Source organism: Lissotriton vulgaris, chromosome 8 (genome assembly GCF_964263255.1).
Source record: "Lissotriton vulgaris chromosome 8, aLisVul1.2, whole genome shotgun sequence".
Classification (NCBI taxonomy): domain Eukaryota; kingdom Metazoa; phylum Chordata; class Amphibia; order Caudata; family Salamandridae; genus Lissotriton; species Lissotriton vulgaris.
Genome location: NC_141696.1, coordinates 1,341,994,918 through 1,342,016,471, shown reverse-complemented (window position 1 = coordinate 1,342,016,471; position 21,554 = coordinate 1,341,994,918). Strand labels below are relative to the sequence as shown.

Below are 21,554 nucleotides of genomic sequence, written 5' to 3'. Positions count from 1 at the left end.
TAGCAGCGGTGGATCCGGCTCTGGAAACACCCGACAGAGACAAAGAGGAGGCTACAGAGGCCACCATCAGTGGCCCCAATACAGTCAACTGCCCTTTCATGGTCCATTCAATCCACAACAACAATATCCGATGTATGGATGGCAACCACCCTTCCAACTTCACCCATTTCAGCAGTATCAATTCGCCCTCCTTTTTTAGCCAGGGGCAGGCGCGGAAGAGGAAGGAAAAACAACAGCGAACAACGTCAAATGGGAGGAAGACGGCCCAGTAGGCAGCTACACCAGGAGCAAAGCAGGACCGAGCAATGCAAGGACCTAGTGACAAACTTGTCATCCAGACCGCTCTCTGTGACAGAAACGGGGGTCCTCAACAAAGGACTTGGTTTTGTCCCCACAGCTCGCCTGGAAAATTCAAACTGCACTGCGAGCTAGCAGCCTTCTTTAGGAAACTGAGATTGAAGGCATTTTTCGAAAAACAGGATAAAACACCCACAGAGGAGACCACAACCACAGATGAGACCACCAATGAGACTGGACTCAGGATAAAATCCACCTTCATACCACCTCCCCACACTATCCCGTTGGAAATCAGTACTTTTGAGCAGGCAATCTACAATGACATAGAGGCGATGGAAGTCACCTCCCAATTCCAGAACACCAGCAGAGCTGAGAATAACGCCATACAGGAACTTAAGACTGATGTAACTATCATAATAAAACTGGCAGACAAGGCGGGGGCCTTGTGGTAATGGATAAATCTGCATACAATGCAGAATGCATGAGACTTCTGGGCGATATAAGAAATTATCGACCCTTACCATCAGATCCAACTGAAGAACTTCGGGCTGAAATCCTACAACTAGTGGAGACAGCGGAAGGAGCGGGGAAAATATCGAAACAAGAAGCAGACTACCTGGTCAAAACAGATGGAAAAACCTGTACTTCTATATAGTACCAAAAATGCATAAAGGAAAAATACCTCCCCCTGGAAGACCTATTGTATCAGGGATAGGTTCTCTTTTAGAACCGTTATCCAGATTCTGCGATTTCTTCTTAAAAACGCTGGTACAGTCCACCCCCACATACCTACAAGACTAATACTCCTAGAGGACATAAAAGTGGATGAAGATACTATTCTTCTGAGTTTCGACATCGAAAGCTTGTATACAAGCATACCCCAAGATGCTATATTATCGGTACTGAAAAATAACCTTGACCACTACACATGGACTCACAACACTCTGAAGACATTCATACTGGAATGCGCTACCCTCGCCCTGAAAAGGAATTATTTCGAATTCGAAGGATCCCTATATCTACAGACTGGGGGCACTTCGATGGGCAGCGTTTTTGCCCCCAGCGTGGCAGGCCTATACGTATACAATTTTGAGCAGGAGTACATCATGAATGACCAGAACCCATATGTGAACAACATAAAATTCTGGAAGAGATACATTGACGACGTCCTGGCAATCCGGCAAGGACCACTAGACACATTGAAAGAATTCATCGTCTGGATTAACACATGCGACTCTAACCTGAGGTTCCCTCACTGCTTCGGCAAAAAGAAAATGATCTTTCTAGACATCGATCTCAGCAAGGTCAACGACCGCCTCATGACAAAAACCTACTTCAAACCCACGGCCAAGAACAACCTATTGAGGTATGAGAGCTTCCACCCTCGCCCACTAAGAGAAAACCTCCCGTACGGCCAATACCTATGACTCCTCCGCAATTGTTCCCAATTAGCGGACTTCAAAGATCAGGCAAAAGACCTTACCACGAAACTGAAACAACGTGGCTACCCCTCCAAAATTGTCCAAAAATGCCAGAAAAGGGCTAGAAACCAACCGAGGGAGGCACTACTCGAGCACAAACCCACCACTTGTGATACAATTCCTCTCACATGTGTCACCACGTACAATGCCATATCAAACCAAGTGAGCAGAAGCATTAACAAACATTGGTCAATACTCAACACCGGCAAACTCCAATGGAACAAACCACTGTTTTCCTACAAGAGGTCACACAGTCAAAGACACCTTGGTGAACACTAGACCCAAAGAAATCACACACCACAGCTCAAAGCATCACACAAGCCTGGGGGCTCCCAGATATAGTGGGACACTATCGATGCGGCGACTGCAGCGTCTGCCACCTGACAGACAACACCAAAACACTAAATCTGGAAGAAGGCAAAATCTGGCAACAACGATCCTACACAAACTGCAACAGCAGCAACGTCATATACCTGATCAAATGCATTGGTGGCAAACCATATGTGGGTATGACGACACGGAAGGTCAAACAGCGCATCAGGGAACATCGGAGCACCAAACGCTGTAAAAAGAATGCAACAAGACTGAACACTTCCTGGCAGCTCGTCAGACCCCCAACGACATGAGATGGACAATAATCGAGCAGGTCCAACCAGGACCCAACCTGCACAATCGCCTCTTTGAAAAAGAGCAACATTGGATTTATAGAATGTCCACAAACAGCATTGGATTAAATGATAACATTCCTTGGGCCTCAATATTAAAATGACATTGTAATAAATCTGAGATGAACAATCACTGAGCCTGAAACTGGAACCACTGGTCACCCATCCCTTCCCCTCTATCAATAGGTCAGGGATTCAATGACCATTTCCTTACCTATAACCCATAGCTACCACCCCTTAGGGGTAGATCACTCACTTGTCTGATATACTATCCTTATCCAAGGGCAACTTTGCCTGTGCTGTACACTAACCTACCAGGCATCCCCCACACCAACTGTCCCACGGAGAGCAGAGAGATCCATTCATTTCTCTCCCCCACCAGTCGGATACTCCTTATGCATGGATGCATCCATTCTTGGAGTTACGGACCCTGATAACATGCACACGCATAGTGAATGTCCTCCCCGACAAACACCGGGATCTTACATTCCCAACCTGCTTCGCATTGAAGAACTGTATAACATTACGCGTGGTATCCTTGCAATACAGCTGCTATTCCTGAGCACGCCAGGCCATGGTACGGCTCACACACCGCGATCACCGTGGCAACCCCCACGTGACCGCGACTTGGCCACGCCCACCCCGGAAACCAGCTCCTGTCTTATCAGACCCGGGAAGCAGCGCCCATTGTAGCGGGGCAAGCTGACATGGTAGATAGGTAAACAGCGGTCGCTCACTCAGCGGAACTGTAAGTAATCCCTTCCTTTACAGCACCGATGCTCTCCTCCTCCATTCTCTGAGCACGGATTATGCGCTAAGAACCGCACTACCATGTGGTCCCTGACTATTAGCGTACAAACTCTACTCTTTTCTCTCACTACCCACAGAATATGCTTTAGCTGAGAAATACCCATCCCCTGCCCTCCAAAGCCTAAAGACACCTAGTAGGAGTAAGAAGGGCCAATTAACCCGTCTTGTATGTTTGTTTTTTGGTCTTGTCCTGATGTTGGTCTAAGTTTGTCCGTTTGAGATACTGGTAATAATTGCATGCTTTTAATCTCGTCCTCACGCATGATATTGCGAGGATGCATTAGCACGCCACTACAGATTGGACACGCGTGTGATTAAATTTAGGCCACCTTTCACACACGTATTGATCAGTGTGAATGACGTTGGCTATTTACCCCTACGGGGTTACCTAACAGCGACACAATAGTATCGCATAGTCGATATATTTACAAGCACCCCCCCTGAACCTTCGGCAGGCGGCACACGAACTTAATGGGAATGGCATGATGTATATTGACACGTGTGAATCATCACGACGTTACAGGCACGTAATTAAATTTATTTATGATTCCTTTCCTCCAACAGGTCTTTTTTTATTACAAGCCCGCCGATTTTGGTAGGAGCTTATACCAATAGCAGACTTTTTTGCTTATCTGGTCACGAGAATTTAGGACTGGGTACACCTTTTAGGGGGTGTATACTGTCCACTTTCTCCACCCTTGGTCCTGACGAAAACCTGGTAACTTCCACACATAGGTTGAAACATGTAGACCAGACCACTTTCAGAGACACTCTTGGTCATAATTACCCTCAAAGTATCTCCACACTTCTTTTTAACATTGTCCAGTTACTTACAAATAACAATTTTGTATTAAGTTAAACCAGGACAATTTTTAACACACCCCTTTTTTTGCACTTTTCACTCACAATCCAGCTCCACTGTAGTTCAGGTGCCGTAGCACACCCTGATGGTATTCGGTCATCAGGGTGGACCCCGATGATGAAGCATGTCACCACTAGGTTGGTGAGTGAGGGTTTTTTTACAAAAGGAAAAATTCTTTCCTTTTCCCAGAACACATCCCATTAAGAATCCACGATTCTCTCTGGTGATACTCCTCTTATTGTTAAGTATTATACCTTACCTAGGGGAACAGGAGTAATCCCCATTCACCTTGTGTGAATACAATCCCTTACTCTCCCTTTTGTTGTTACACAGCTGCCTACAATAGCCTTATTATACCACTGCCCCTGCTGCTTGTTCGAGTCTCTACAGAGTCTGTCAGCAGACTCATCCGAGTGCAAACGCATCACGGCCCCATTTGTCGTAAATACAAGCCTACGGCCTGCTTTCGCCTCCACTTCATTCCATGTGTTTTATACCAGCATCACAAGTACTGTGTTCAGGAGCGAAGCTATTATTGTGCGGCCGGTTCAGTGGCACCGGGGCCGAGACTGTCCTTTTTTTGCACCAGTGTCCCACTAGTTTGTGTTTTTACCCACGCCTTTGACCCTGCACCCACCCCCCCCCCACACACACTTCCCGTACTTTGTAATGCACTTCGACCTTTGATTACATGATAGGCGCATCCTTCGTCACATGGCTTCTCAGAGCTAGCACATTCCGCTGGTCTGCTCTCCCACGAAGCAGGCGCGTCCCTGCGTGTTCATCAATCCCCGGAGGCGTTGCCTGTGAGAGCCGGCATGAGCTGGAAACAACCCACACCTGCAGTGTGAGAGACAGTGTGTATGAGAGACAGCAGTGTGTGTAAGAAAGACAGCAGTGTGTGAGAAACAGGAGTGTGTATGAGAGAGACAGCAGTGGATATGTGTTCAAGGCAGAGACAGCAGTGTGAGACCTTTTATTTATGTTTTGGTTTTTGAAACATAAATAAAACGAATTATTTGCAATGTCAATAACACAAACTTGCGTAAATACGTGACCTATTGCATTGAAAATGCAATAGGTCTCGCATATGCGAGAGATTAAGCTATTGCCATTGTAAATGACAATGCCATTTATTTATCTGTTTTCAAAGCCAACAAATAAATAAAAAGTTTGTCATTTACAATGCCAATAGCTCAAACTTTTGCAAAGGCGAAACCGTTGCATTGTAAATTCTTGTTTTAATATTGTCTTTAGTATCTTGAGAATTTTTGGGGAGAATATTTTGTTAGTATTTCAATAAGTAGAAGGCACACAGATTGAGGTACAGTCCAACTACTCTTATAACTTGTGGAAATTTGCTAACCATGATAGATAAACAATTTCTAATGTCAATGATTGTCTAAGTAACTTAAAATGTTCCTTTTAATTTAAGGTCATAGAAATCACAAACTTAGGAGTTGGGTCTAGGGCTTCCAGGGAGTGGTGACACTTTGTAACTTTCAGTATTGTAGCAATACGAGATCTAGTTTTTATTTTGCTATTTAAATTCATCATTTTAGCACCACTGACTCAAAACAATCTGCCAGCTTCACTGATCGCAGGCGTTCATTGAATTTTCATCCATTTTATTTCTTTAGAGGCACCAGGCTTCCTTATGCTGGCTGTGAATGTGACATGACATGAAACTGAAAGTAAATATGTATTACATTTTCTGAGTTCTTTTCAAAATTGCAGACAGTTCAAACAAGACATCAAATGGTCAGCCTTTACAGTCAGTGACTTGCAGACACTGTACTGCTTTGTGGCACATGGATACTGGTGCACAACAACCTCACAGGTAGTACAGAGGGGAAACATCCTTTTCAACGCAACTTTTACAACGCATGCCTTTACATCGCAAGTTTTACAACGCATGTCATTACAACGCATTGTGCTGGGGGACGCTCTAGGATAGGGAATAGATTTAATATACTATCCAACACCTTCCCTACTATCCACGGGGACTGGAGTTGAAATAGTAAATTAAACTATTCACTATCCAGCACCCCAAAGCACTATGCGTTGTAAAACTTGCGATGTAAAGGCATGCGCAGTAAAAGCATGCTTTGTAATGTCATACATCCAGTACAGAGCAACATGCCCTGCCAAGGACTTCTAACAGAGCCAAAGTAACTTACTTAGAAGGAACACACATTTCTTTGTAGGCAAGGAGTGAATAATGGGCTTTGCCTAGTCTGTAGATGCAGCTATCAGTAGTAGAGCAGGGCTTCAATATTCATAAGCTCACTTATTTCCCAAAGGGTGGGCCCAAGGAGGATGCTGAGGAGGTATTGTTCACCAAACCAGAGATCACTCAGCATTGGAGATTTTCAGACAAGCGAAACAAAGGCTGCTGGCTTTAATAATAGATGGCGGCATGCTCCCCTTGGAAGGCAGAAGATCTGGTGGAGAGGAGAGTGCAAACAAAGTCACCGAGCGCCGCTAGTGTGGTATTTTACATGAATGAATTGCAATGACAAGTATTCTCCAAATTGCAGTGTATTCCTGTTTAACCTATTCATATATGCAAGAAAGTTGGGAAGAGTCTTTCTGTGTTTTACAAAAAAGATGTACTTCATGAATGTTTTAGGCTGACACCGAGTTCCTCTTTATTTACAAATCAAAGCACCTCTGTCGTTGGTGTGCCGTATCAGTACACGTTGCGCATGCAATGCTTGTTGAACAATGCTTCTAATTGTCCCAGTGGCCATCGCTGTCCTTTTCGTTGCCTATCATGCGCCCACTCGCTGCTCTGTTTCCCTAACCGAAGCCCGCTTTCTGTCTCGACAGGCTAAACTTTAATGAGGAAACGTCAAAGCTGCTAACCGTCACACAAACAGGGCATCAAAGTCCCCGGCGACCGGCGATGGAGTCACCATGGAAACTGTTTCTGCTCCTGTCAATCACCGGGTGTCTGTCAGGTGAGACAATCAACACGCGCGAGAACCACTGAGATTATTTCAAGAAAATGAAAGAAGAAAGAGCAAGGAGAAAAACAAACTGTGATCAATTATACATACAGCTCCATTTAGCTTGGTGCGGCCGCTCTGCTGGCTTGTAAACTTTCAAATAACGCTTTCTACGTCCTGCAAGGCCTGCGCGGAAAATGATGCTTGTCGCAGAGTAAATTGCTTATTCGCTAAATTATTAACAGGCTTGATGTGTTGTGTTTCTTCCTCCCTCTTAACACTCTTTCAAACACTCTTCAGATGTATTGTGCAAACAAAAAAGCATTTGCTTATATCGGCCAGTAAATCACAGCAGCGCTTGCTAAGGGCTGATCTCGTTTTGACTAGAAACGCTCTTTTGGAAATGTATTGTCTCCCAGTAGCACAGCTCCTGGTGCAGATTGCCTCTTGCAAAATATGTTTATTTGATAAAACATCTTTTTTTGTAAAATGTGCATCCAGTGAATATATTTTCGAGCTCAGATATGACTATATTCAGCTTCAAGATGTATGTTATCATTTTGCACCCCCATTCGCATAACAATTTGTAGGCGAGTATAAAAGGACCCAAACGAAAGTGACGTTGTCTTGGTTAATTGTTAATGAAAATGGTAATCTCGAGATAATTGCATTGTTTGAATTTTAATAATTAATTTGAATGGTACCCGTCGATCGAGTGATTACACAGCCAATTAGATAATTCTAGAGCTATTGATCTTGCCTTAGCGTTAGCAGGATGGAATACATTTTCTCAATTGTGATGTTGGTCTAGGGATGATCCTGAATGTGGTTCTTTTTGGTCATGCACTAATTACAGCGTGTGTTATATATATATTTTTTTTATGATTTCTGTAATTTTTTATTGTATATAAAAAAATATATATTTACATGGAGCATACATGAGTGGAGGAAAGAGAGAGGAGAGAGTGAAAAGAAGAAAGGAATGAAAAAGAAGGCGCCCAGGGGGAGGGGTATAGCAATATTGTCCTGCAATAGTTCGGTCTTTGCAATGGTACGAAAGGTCGGATAGTTCGAATAGTTCAAAAAAGTCCGTTTTCCGAGTCTTGCTTGGCGTTGTCTTCTGTCTCCCCTTTTGCGCTGCCTGATGGGTATATCGCCCCGGACTATAGAGAGGATATTGTGCTTACCAACTCGGTTTTACTATTTCACTTTCGAAGCGTAGCGTGCATTCGCACAAATATGACAAGCAGTAGTGAAACATGTCAATTATTATAATATTGAGGCCCTGTACCTAAGAATTGCATTTGCAGACTCCGGAAGTATTTTTTGTTTTATGTATTTAAATGTCAAGGGCCGGATTACAAAACACACTTGACTGCCACTATTGCATGCTCTTAGTACTAAGTAAGGCAATGCTTGGTGCAAACATCTATTACCACTGTATTATGAATCAGAAGCAGTGGTAGTGTCTGACAAGGATATTTATGCATAGGAGTTGTGTTGGATTTTATGATGGTCATGTTGTTTTGCATTGTGTTTTTTGTTCTGTTGGGTTTGTGTTGGATCACCTAATTGGGTGATTCAGTGTGTGGAATAGGATTGCTTGATCCTGCTTAGGTGAACTAATGAGGTATTCAGACATCTGACTGCAAGACGTCACATGGCTAAGAATTCTGCGTAAGCCCTCGCTCATCCCGTAATATTAGAAGGGAACACAAAATACCCCGAAAAGTTGGAAGGGGTTAACTGGGACTTGACAAAATACCCAGAAAAGTTGGAAGGGGTTAACTGGGACTTGCAGCCCTGAAATTTTCAGGTGAGTAGCCCCTCCAACACCCGCAAGATTGCTGTTCGAGTCTCCCCACCTCCAGTGCTCAGTGGGATATCCTATGGGCTTTCCGCAGAAGGTCCCTGAGAGGCTTTGTATGTCTTCAGGTACCTTCTTTATTTTTTTGTAAATTTTTTCGCAGTGTGGTCATTTATTGTTTGATTAATTAAAAATCATTACAATGTGTATACAAACTTTAGTCGAGTATTTCGCGCTACGCTGCTTTCATCGCAATCAATGAGAATGTAACAGTCATGAATTAATATTAAAATTTAGATAAAAACTCCCTTCTAAAACCAGGTAACCCTCATGTAAGAACAGGTGCAAAGTAGTGCTAAGGTGTGCAAGTGATCCTAGTCCAATGCAAAGGTACTACGGTGCTTAGTGCTATATCATCCAACAGTTCATCAATGAAATAGTGATTGGTAAATAGAGGCTCTCCATCGAATTAGCTTGTTCCATGCTCTGCTGCCGCGGTTTTAGATTAGAGCTCAGAGTTACAATGATCTATGGCAGGCAGTTGATGTTACATATTTTCACTCAATCCCACAATTTAGCATTCCATATTCCTTGAGCAGTTCTTAAGAATGACACAGTTCTTTGTTTTGAAACAAATGCTCTATGTTGCACCTAAATTAGTGCTTGGAGGTTGTAGAGTCAACACCGAGCTGTGCCGTGAGCTTTGTAAGATGATTCTGTGTTATGAGACCGAAGTGGAACTTGCAAAATCCCCAGATCAGGAGACTGAGGTGCAGCGAAGACTGCTTCATTGTATACCGTTGTTTTGTCCGCCGGTGGCTGTTTCCTCATTTTGATTCAGCCGCAGCAGAGTTTTCTGAATGAACTTCCGATATGCAAGGTGATTGAAGATAGTCAAACTCATATGATTACAGCGCCTTCATCATACTGTAGTAAAAGTGCCAATGAAGTATGTTGAATTAATATCACTGTCACTTTGATTTGTGGAGCTCATTTCCTACTCCATGGTTTTATAATTGACCAGGATGGAAGCAACAGGATTGGCTGGACCTTTTTTTGTTGCATGGGTTAGGCCTTGGATTTGATATTTTTGTGTTCTCCAAAGTCTGCTTGCGGCCCTGCCTGCCAGGTCGCTCCAAAAGTAGCAAGAACTGCACTGAGGAAAGACAGACAAACGATGTTTGGAAATCACATCTGGCTAGACCGGTTTCCCAGGTTTGAGCCAAAAGCAGAGGTCAAATATCCAAAAGATTAAAACAATAAAAAAAAAACAGAAATAAGCACCCTGAGCCTACGGATTTCTGGCTGAAAACCTTTCATCATCTAAGAAAACAGGTGACACAAAATTCATGCATGCTAACAAAAATTGATATGATTATCTCACACCCCTGATTTGGAAAAAGTCAAAGCTCTTGCCACGAGCTAAGAGAAAGCTGGGAAAGGCTTGCCCTAACCCCAGGGCTCGAGTCGCGGGTACACGTGGGTGGACGGCGTCTCCCCCACTCTTTTCACAGGGTGGTCTCCGTCCCCCCCCCTCCCAAGAAGCTGGGCCCCACAGAAATAAGCTGAACATGTCCCACTGTAATTTTCAGACACCGAGACACGTTCAGCACGTGACATCATGAGGTAATTTGCATATTGTCAGTCCCTCCACTTCTTTTTATAAGACTTGTGCCCCGCCTAACCCCATATTCAGATACTTTAATCATGTACTATATATCGAACATGGAAGACCTGTGGGTGTTGGGACTCTACCATTGTAAAAAAAAAACTGGGTTGTAAGTTGAGGGGGTGAATGCCCTACTCATGCAATAAACATTATTCTTGTCAGGGTGTACCATAAAAGTCACTAAATAAACCTGTGCTTAGCTTGGCACAAAAGTAGTCGGGCTTACATTGGAAGCAATGTGTAAATTATATATGAGGCAGTCAGACTGTAATAAAGTGAAAGCACAAGACAAGCTAACTTAGAGAAAACGTAAGTATATTTTACTGAGTAAAATGAAAAAAATCCATTATGGCCGGGATACCCGTCACCCCCTCCCAACACAATCCCCAAGAATGGGAAGACGGAAACGGTTCTTGAACTTTTGGAAGGCGGGAGGGAGTTACCCTCCCGGCCGTATTTATTAAAAATATGAAACAAAATTAAAACATTAAAATAACAGTTTCATATCATGTACAATTTCATTTACACATTACGATGTTTATTGGCTAACCTTAACATATCTCTAATACAAAGGTTCTCCTAGCCGATTCTAAAACATCCTGTAAATGCATTTCTCAAAATTCAAATTGTACATCCTAACGTTACGGGCCAACGGCAAGGTCGTAACCGGTGTCAGATCCCTAATACCAGAACTCCCCCCCCCTTACTTGTGAGGGGCGGGCGCACAGAGGACTGTACCTCTGTGCCAACTTCCAATTTCCCTTGTCTTAGCGGGGGCCCCATATTTACTCGACGCCATCTTGGTGGTCGTCCGAGGACTCGTGTGAGGTGTCTAGAAGGTAGCGTAGACCCCCCTCCCACCCCACACTGCTTACCACATCCGCCGTCGCGGATGTCCTGGCCCCGGGAAATTCCCAGGAGGGGCCCGTAGCCCCTCCTCCCCAGGGAGGGGCCTATGACCGCCTTCCCTTTCGGCGGCCCCATCCTTAGAGGGTAACGCCTCCCCGTGTGAGGGGCCAATGGCCGCCTCCCCCCGGGCGCTCCCATCCATAATGGGTGGCGCCCCACCTCTAGGGATCTTCCAATTACTGCTCACCGATCATGACCTTACCGCCCGACCAAAAATAAATACGACATTTTTTTAACCTAATGAGGACGGAATAAACAGTTATACTGGGCATTTCAAGTATAAACTTCTAACTATGCAATAACACCTCTTTCAACTCAGCTGCGATACTTCGCCTAAGTACATGCTAAAGGAGCAACCATTTTATTGTCACATCAAACACTCCCAACTTTATTAGAAACAACCTGAAAAAGAGATAATATCCTTGTTAATCGACTTTATTGCAATACAAATCGCTGCCATCAGGGGTTGGTGGGTGGGTCAAAATTGGCTCCTTGTTCCGTCTCGGGCTCACGTGCAACGAGGAGGTGCAGCTTCCAAGCACAGGAACAAGAGGATGCTTCCTTGGATTGTTGCTCCTTTTATTCTTCCTCAGGAGGGCGGGGACCCTCCTCCAAACGCCTACGGGGCGTGTCCAACGGTGTAGGTGTCTAGGACAATCCCTCTTGGGCGGGAAAAGGCGCGCCCCGGCTACGCCACTTCGGGCATACCAGCCGAGACACGCCTCCCGCCCAAAATGGTTTCCCGGGGGGGATCGGGGCACCCAACCATACGTTCGGGGGGACCGAGTGCTCGCCCCTTTCCATATGGCCGGGATACCCGTCACCCCCTCCCAACACAATCCTCAAGAATGGGAAGACGGAAACGGTTCTTGAACTTTTGGAAGGCGGGAGGGAGTTACCCTCCCGGCCGTATTTATTAAAAATATGAAACAAAATTAAAACATTAAAATAAGTTTCATATCATGTACAATTTCATTTACACATTACGATATTTATTGGCTAACCTTAACATATCTCTAATACAAAGGTTCTCCTAGCCGATTCTAAAACATCCTGTAAATGCATTTCTCAAAATTCAAATTGTACATCCTAACGTTACGGGCCAACGGCAAGGTCGTAACCGGTGTCAGATCCCTAATACCAGAACTCCCCCCCCTTACTTGTGAGGGGCGGGCGCACAGAGGACTGTACCTCTGTGCCAACTTCCAATTTCCCTTGTCTTAGCGGGGGCCCCATATTTACTCGACGCCATCTTGGTGGTCGTCAGAGGACTCGTGTGAGGTGTCTAGAAGGTAGCGTAGACCCCCCTCCCACCCCACACTGCTTACCACATCCGCCGTCGCGGATGTCCTTGCCCCGGGAAATTCCCAGGAGGGGCCCGTAGCCCCTCCTCCCCAGGCAGGGGCCTATGACCGCCTTCCCTTTCGGCGGCCCCATCCTTAGAGGGTAACGCCTCCCCGTGTGAGGGGCCAATGGCCGCCTCCCCCCGGGCGCTCCCATCCATAATGGGTGGCGCCCCACCTCTAGGGATCTTCCAATTACTGCTCACCGATCATGACCTTACCGCCACAGGCCGGATAGTTGACCGGCTATCCGGACCCCCCACAAAACTCCTACTAAAGGTCATGGCTACACAAACTCTTTAACCAAGCTATGAAGTCTCCTATGAGTAAGACATTCCCCACCCGGGACAAATGGACCCCATCCTCCAGATACATATGGTCCCCCCGGATACATCCATGTGGAATACAATGCAATTTGTCTGTACGAAACAACCTACCCAGTTTGTTATTAACCTTCTTTACCGACTGATTCAAAGCTGACACAGAGAGGGCCCCCCGCCACACCTTCCGAGGAATCATGTGTGACCATGCAATCGTGCACCCCGGAACCCTTCTCGCCAACCAACTTACTGTGGATAAAATTACCTCGAGAAGTATTCGTCGACCAATGGTCACCAAATCATTGCCCCCAAGATGCACTATGATTACAGATGGCGGTGACCCCGTCCGCCCTAACAGTCCCTCCATAAAACTTTGAAACTGGTCAATACAGAGCCCGCCCCTTCCGTGGAAGGTCACCCTGTACCCGTATTCCCCAGCCACGTGAATCATGTCACCTGCTTTGAATACATCTGCGGCGCGCCTCACGTATGAGTGGCCAACGACCCACACCACTCTTCCCTCAGCCGGTGATCTTTGACCGCTGGTCCCCAGGTGTCGGGTCAACTGCACAGTCCGCCCCGCAAAGCCTGCTCGCGAAACTGTAAACCAAACAGAAAACAAGAAGCGTGAGTGCATGACATTAGCTTCACAACATGTGCAACCGCACATACCTTTTATAACAATTCGAGGACCAACGCCCCAACTGTTTCACCTTTTCAACACTCAGACCCCTGGCCGTAGCCTCTGTAGCAGCCCCTATCCGTAAGGAATGGGTCCCAAAATCGCTCGGGTTCAAGCCCGCTGCCGCGATTGCCATTGTTAACACCCGCTGAAACTGAAACCTAGTCAGGGGGGTGGCGTCGGTGTGCCTCAGCAAGCTTCCCCCCCATGATGCCGCTCTCTGCGCTAAATACTCCTCCACGCATTTTACCGGGCACATGGGAGACCCCGGAATCCGCTGGACTACCACACTGTCCCCGATCGCTCCCTGATCGGTCTTGGACCTGGCTATTGAGACTACCATCGTCTCCCCCTTAATTTGAATGTGTTCTCGACACAGACCCCCCCCGTATCCTGCTTATTCCTCGCTACCAGTTCACTTACCCGCATAGCCCCATGGAATGCTAATGCAAAAGCGGCCCGGAACAGCACCGTCTCTGATTGAGATGAACATGTCGCAGGGAGTACGGACATTAACAGGGACAACCTTACTAGACCTATCGGGTGCCTCTCATCCACTCTACGACCCTCAAGGCGTTGCCACCCACGCAGTGCCTTCCTTACGAGGAAGGACGATGTGGGGTCCTGGATGCCATGAGCCCGCGCCATGAAAGAAATGGCGGCCCGGTGCCTATTGGCTGTAGCCACTGATCTGCCTGCCTGATGTAATGATACCAGAAATTTCAGGACATACTCTTCCTGCCCCCAATGCTCCCCCCTAGCTGAACCCAAAAATGACCAATAGGAACGGAACGCTCCTTCATATGCCTTCCTTGTCCTGGGTGCTAGACTCTCTCCCACGAGGTTTTGTAAACCGGGGCACCGAGAGACCAGAGAGCTTCGGGAAATGGTGCCGCCACCAAGTCCGCTGAGGGCAGAAAACCCCGGAAGGCCTGCATATGGGAACGAGAGAGTGCATCAGCTGCCTGGTTCAGTACCCCCGGCACGTGTCTTGCCCTAAAGTGGACGTTTAGTCTCATACATAGCAGGACAATTTCTTTCAGCAATCTCAAAATCCATTTGCAGTGTGCTGCCTGATTATTGATACATTCAACAACGGTCATATTATCAGACCAGAACACCACAGAGCGATCACGAAACCCCTCTGCCCATGTTTTCAAGGCCACCAGAATGGGGAACAGCTCAAGAAACCCAATGTTACCTGTGAGCCCACCATCGTGCCACCACGCCGGCCATGTTCGTGCCGACCATCGATTCCCAAATATGGCGCCAAAACCCACACTCCCTGCCGAGTCGGTCCACAACCCCAGCTCCTCGGAGGAAGCTGGCGGTTTGTTCCACACGACGCGACCGTTGAAATCCGCCAGAAATGCAAGCCATATGCGCATATCCTGGCGAACCTCTGCTGACAGTCTTGTGCGGTGGTGCCCTTCCTTGAGGCCAACCATGGCTTGTGCGATAGAGCGGGAAAAGGGGCGTGCCATCGGTATCACTCTAAGGGCAAAGTTAAGCTGACCCACAGCTTGTTGCAACTGATGGAGAGTTACTTTTCTCTCGCCGAGGCACATTTCAAGCGAGGCCTTAAATTTCATTACCTTCTCCTTGGGCAAACGGAAGCACCCCTCTACAGAATCGAGCTCAATTCCCAGAAACTCGAGTGAAGTAGATGGCCCCACTGTCTTGCCTGGTGCCAGTGGCACGCCAAATCCTTTCATGAGATTACAGAATTCCCTCACAGCCTGTGCACATTCCGTGTCCCCGGCTGCCCCCAGAAACAGAAAATCATCAAGGTAATGCATAACCTGCGTAAAGCCCGTGGCTCTGGTGAACGCCCATTGCAAAAAAGTACTGAACTTCTCAAAATACGCACAAGAGATGGAGCAACCCATCGGCATACATTTATCCATGTAGTAGCGTCCTTGAAACACAAAACCTAAGAGACGCTGATCCTGTGGGTGTACCGGGAGCAACCGGAACGTTGACTCGATATCTGATTTAGCCATCAGCGCTCCGGGCCCCAGGCGATTCAAAATGGCGACGGCCTCATCAAAGGATGCATACCGCACCGAACAAACTCCCGGGTCAATCGCATCGTTCACCGAAAGACCCCTAGGAGCGGACAAATTATGGATTAACCTAAACTCACCTGGGTCCTTCTTGGGGACTACTCCCAACGGTGAACAAACAAAGTTAACAACTGGCGGGCTCCCATATGGTCCCGCAACCCGACCTCGGGCCACCTCCTTTGCAATCTTTGCCTGTACCACCGCCGTATTTTGTTGAACCGATAGTTGGTTTTTACACTGTGCTTCCCCCCGAAAGTCCCCCGCCGGGATGTGGAAACCATATGAGAAACCGTCTCGCAACACCCCGGCGGAGACATGATCAGGGTATTCGTTCAGCCAAGGGATCATTGCCATGATGTCAACGGGAGTAGGTAACGGTGCCCCTCGGTCGATATTAGACCTGTTTGGCCCCTCCTCTACCTGCTGTATCACCATTCTTGGCTCTGCACGAACTCTCGGGGTGTGAAGACTGCCCGCACCCTGCACACTCATGCCTGAACTTGCATGTCCCTTGTGGCCTAGTGCACTTGCCTCTGTTAAAGCTCCAACAGACCCCTTTTATCCCCGAGTTCCCATTATTCTTTGTGTGCTGATCACTGTTGGCGCCCGCCCGAAAGGGCGCCACCAAATAATGGCGGGAAGACTCCGCCCCATTCCCGCCAATAGAAGACGACTTCGTCGCGTTCGGCATAACCTGTTTCTGCCAGGAAATGAAGTCGAAACAATCCCACGTCAGGGATGAGTCGTGCTCCTTGGCCTTACGAAATTTGTTATCATAACCCATCCATTGATTGCCTTCATATGATTCATAAAATTCCATAATATGTGTCTGGTAACAAGCTAATTCCGACAATACTTCAGGCCTACGTTCCCCCATGATTGCAGTGAACATTCCAAACGCCCTGGCCCAATTAGCGATCGTTTCATCTACTCTGAAACCCGCCATTTTGGCACGCCATACACTCGGATGCAACAACTCCTTCTGATTTTTAACGTGCTCTATCTCATAGTGATCGGTCAACAATGAAAACATGTTCACATATTTATCCGCCCAAATCCTTTCTTTCACATCCATCGGGATATGTTGGACCACCTTTTCCCTCCTTGAGGGTAACGATCCCTCCCCCGCCATTGGCAACGGCTGCTTACCCGAACCAGTAACCGGGTCTGTTGTCGCTGCTGTTCCAACGCTCGACGCCGGTTGTTCCGAGGAAACAAGAGGACAAGGTGCCTTCGCAGCATCTCTATTGCCGCAACTGCTTCATTATTAACCTGGCCTCTTCGGCCGTGTCTCCCGGTGCCACAGCACCCTCGTTGCTCTTGCCTAACCACGCCGCCAACTGGGCGGCCAGCTCGGGAGGCATATCCCCCTCGTTAACAGGTGTAACTACCACAGGGATCGGCTGTCCCGCGTTCGGGATCGGAACTGGGGCCTCCACCGGACTGACCGGGCTTGCCGGAGGTGACTCGGGGACCGGGGCCTCCCCTCCTGCCGCCCTATTCCTGGCCCTTTTACCTCTCCCGGCAGGGACTACTCCCGGCAATGCTGGTCCGATGACTTTCTTCGGTCTACCCGTACCATTCATTGCCGCCATCTGCTTCTTCATGTTCGCCATGTCCTTCACCAGCATGCAAAGCATTTGTTCGGTCCCAACCTTCTTTCCGACCTTCTTGCCAGGCATCGTTCACGGATATTTGACTCGAGGTCCTGGATCCAAAGCTTCGGAATCACTGAAAGGAGAAACACAAAAATTGCAAGTTCTCAAAATTGGCTCCTTGTTCCGTCTCGGGCTCACGTGCAACGAGGAGGTGCAGCTTCCAAGCACAGGAACAAGAGGATGCTTCCTTGGATTGTTGCTCCTTTTATTCTTCCTCGGGAGGGCGGGGACCCTCCTCCAACCGCCTACGGGGCGTGTCCAACGGTGTAGGTGTCTAGGACAACCCCTCTTGGGCGGGAAAAGGCACGCCCCGGCTACGCCACTTCGGGCATACCAGCCGAGACACGCCTCCCGCCCAAAATGGTTTCCCGGGGGGATCGGGGCACCCAACCATACGTTCGGGGGGACCGAGTGGTCGCCCCTTTCCATAAGTAGAGTCAGAGTTAGAACTTTTTAAAGTTCTAGCTAAAAATAGCACCATAAAACACAAAGCACTACACGTGGGAATCTGGCTGTTTTGGACCAGATTAAAGCCATCAATTTAGGCTGTATGAGATGGTTTTTGGGTCACATACAGGGGCCAGGTTCATCCCTGGGTAGAGTTTAACTTCTCCAAGTCCACATGTGGAGCCTCAGCAGAAGCTTCATGTTGGCAAAGGCTGCGAGGAGGACAATATTGATGCGGGGTGCGGTCGCCACTTGAGCTTGTAATGGGCAGGTGACCCGGGTAATCACTGTTTGGCTCAAAGAGCAGGTCACTGTTGGAACTTTGTGTTGGTGGGAAATGCGGTGACCGTTGCTAACATGAGGAGACTGCTTGTGGTTGCGAAGAGCCCCAAACGTATGGATTTTCACCTGGAGTGTAGCTTTTGTAGAAATAGATGAATGAAGGCAAAAAGTCTGGAGGAATACCATGCCAAGGATGACCAGTCTAACGACCATCATTACTACCACTACTACATAAAGCAATAGTAGAAGCTGAGAGGAAAAGCACCAGTGAGGGAGTCTGAAGAAGGGAAGGGAATTAAGCTTGGCAGTACAGGGGGTTTGGACCGCAAGGATATGGAAAGCTATTGTCTGGTATTATTATCAGGAGTTCTACCCTCAGTCCTGTAATTCTGCTGTGTATACTAGGGATAGTCGTACTGAGTACAGAAAACCATGAATTAAATAATCAGAATTGAGAACCTCTATTTCAACTCTGGAATGGTACTCCAGTTCTCTGGCATAATGAGAGCACCCTGTCTATGAAACAGGCTTGTGTTTGTAGACGAGAGGATCACCAGCAGGATGGCAATAGCTGGCAGTGTTGGCAAAATAAATGGCTTCCTTGGCAAAAGAACTGTGTAAAGGACATCCCAACCTTAAACTATTACAGCACCTGCAATACAGTGTCCCATATCCTGTGCCTTGCCATTCTGATTGCAGTAACTTGTTTGGCTATTCAGGACTTAGGGGAAAACCTTAAACCCCAAACTTATATGCAAAAACGAAAAAACAAACAATGTGCCAGGGCCCTTGTCAGGAGGCCACCACAGCTTACACTACCCATTGCTACTGCCAGCATTGCCAATGATTGTACCTGTACAGCTACTAACCATAACAAGGCTTCTACACGTGTGGCAATTCAGACTGTTTGAGGTCCACAAAGCAGTAAGAATGGCTTGGCTTGCAGGCATTCATTGTTTTTATTTTAACCACATCGCTGCTGTGGTTATTTTTCCCCTGTGCTGGAAATTGCCATTTTGCTGGTGTCATGACGAGCTCAGCTCGTCATCAGCACAGCTCAACTGAGCTCGTCATGAGCATGGAAGGTGTTAAGTGTCAGAAAATAAGTTTTAAAGAAAAATCAAAATTAGCAGTAAACATTGTAGCATAATGCCAAACATGCAAAGGTTTGTGGTTATACTACCTAAGAAGAGGGAAAAGGAAGTATACAGGGGTAAATAAAAGCTGGTAGCTTATGCAAATGATTAGTACTATATAACGATTAAATAAACTCAATCAATCATGGAATTTGTAGAGCGCGCTACTCACCCGCTAGGGTCTCAAGGCGCTGGGGGGAGGGGGAGTTGCTACTGCTCGAACAGCCAGGTCTTGAGTTGTTACCTGAAGGAGAGATGGTCCTGGGTCAGCCGTAGGGGGTTGGGGAGGGAGTTCCATGTCTTGGCCGCCAGGTAGGAGGATCTTCCTCAGGCGGTGGATCTGCGAATACATGGGTCGGGGGCGAGGGCGTGGCTGGCGGATTGGAGGTGGCGAATGGGTGTGTAGAAAGCGAGGCGGCTGTTGAGGTACTTGGGGCCCATGCCGTGGAGAGCCTTGTGTGCGTGGGTGAGGAGTCTGAACGTGATCCTCTTGCTGACGGGGAGCCAGTGCAGGTCTTTCAGATGGGCAGAGATGTGGCTGTGACGGGGGATGTTCAGGATGAGTCGTGCAGAAACGTTCTGTATGTGCTGGAGTCTTTTCTGGAGTTTGGCTGTGGTTCCGGCGTAGAGGGTGTTCCCGTAGTCCAGTCGGCTGGTGTCAAGGGCCTGGGTGACCGTCTTCCTGGTTTCGGTGGGGATCCACCGGAAGATCTTTCGGAGCATGCGCAGGGTGTTAAAGCAGGACAACGAGACGGCGTTGACTTGCTTGGACATCGTGAGGGAGGAGTCCATGATGAAGCCCAGGTTGGGAGCATGGTCCGTTGGCTTGGAAGCCGGTGCCCAGGGCAGGGGGCCACCAGGAGTCATCCCAGGCGGAGCGGGATGGTCCCAGGATGAGGACTTCCGTCTTGTCTGAGTTCAGTTTCAGACGGCTGAGCTTCATCCATTCCGCGACGTCTTTCATTCCTTCCTGGAGGCTTCTCTTATAAGCAGATTAAGCAACTCCTTTAGCAGAATGTATTTTTAATCGCCAAGATCAAAGAGGCAGTGTGACCTTTACAACAGTGAGATTATTACAGGGAAGAGGCTGTCACTTCTGCAAAACACACGCAGTTCAAGCTTGGCAGACTCTCTTTAAAATAAGGCACTGCAGGTCCGCGTCGCTCTGGCCAAATTTACCAAGACGCCGCCATCTTCCTTGGGCGTTAAGTCAAATCACCCCCCCATTCATGTTTTTTAAGATTGTTAAATCAATGAACAACTGTTGTTCTGTTCCTCTCCAAATTATACAAAAAGTACCACCATGTGGCAGCTGTCATTACGGCCAGTGTTGACACATAAGTGCCAGTGACGAGCATTGGAAGTGACTGGCTGAAATTATGCACTGCCTAAATTAAACCGAAACCCAGTGCAATAGACATTACTCTTCACTTTGTTTTGTGGCATCCCCTTAAATGACACTGCTGCAGCAAAGATTGAGGCTGAAACCCGTATATATCTCATAGCAGGTAATTCTTAAAATGAGCAGTGTTTACGTGATATTGTCGTTACTGTTCACTTTTGTATGTTAATTCTAGCTATTGTGTCAGTTTGCATTGTCAGCTGCTTCTACAAAGAGGAGGGATTTGCAAGACATCTATGAAAGTTCCAGCCAGGCATGCCTTATTTTAAAGAGAGTCTGCCAAGCTTGAACTGCATGTGTTATGCAGAAGTGACAGCCTCTTCAGTGTAATAATCTCACTGTTGTAAAGGTCACACTGCCTCTTTGATCTTGGCAAATGAAAATACATTTTGCTAAAGAAGTTGCTTTATCTGCTTATAAGAGAAGCACCAATTTCAGGTGATTTGCATATAGTCTTCGTCAAGCACCTTTGTACAAGGAAAAACGAAAACTCTGAATATGTCCTAAATTCTTTTGTGGAAAGCTCGTTTTTATTTTTTTGTTCTCCTTGATTTCCTCAACGAAGATAAACATATTGCTTAAATCAGTCGCATTTGTTCCTATGTAAATCGGAATCCTCTGCTTTAGCCTCCACCCAAGGCACCTAACAAGTTTATTAACACAGTGAACTTTCAAGTGCATGCAGATATGTTAAATTAGAAATCAAGCAGAACGTTATTTAAGGAATAAAACCTATTATTTAGGTTTTTGTGTTTCTGTAGCTCTTT

The 21,554-nt window shown here is 47.0% G+C and overlaps 1 protein-coding gene across 2 annotated transcripts in view; it reads left to right on the top strand.

Moving 5' to 3' along the window:
- CNTN5 (contactin 5) overlaps positions 1 to 21,554 on the top strand; it is a 3,039,905-nt gene that overhangs the window by 1,470,390 nt on the left and 1,547,961 nt on the right. For both annotated transcript variants that reach the window (XM_086935289.1, XM_086935290.1), the window contains one exon: positions 6,948 to 7,078. In XM_086935289.1, the coding sequence (XP_086791415.1) occupies positions 6,948 to 7,078 (131 nt within the window). The remainder of the gene's footprint in view (positions 1 to 6,947; positions 7,079 to 21,554) is intronic.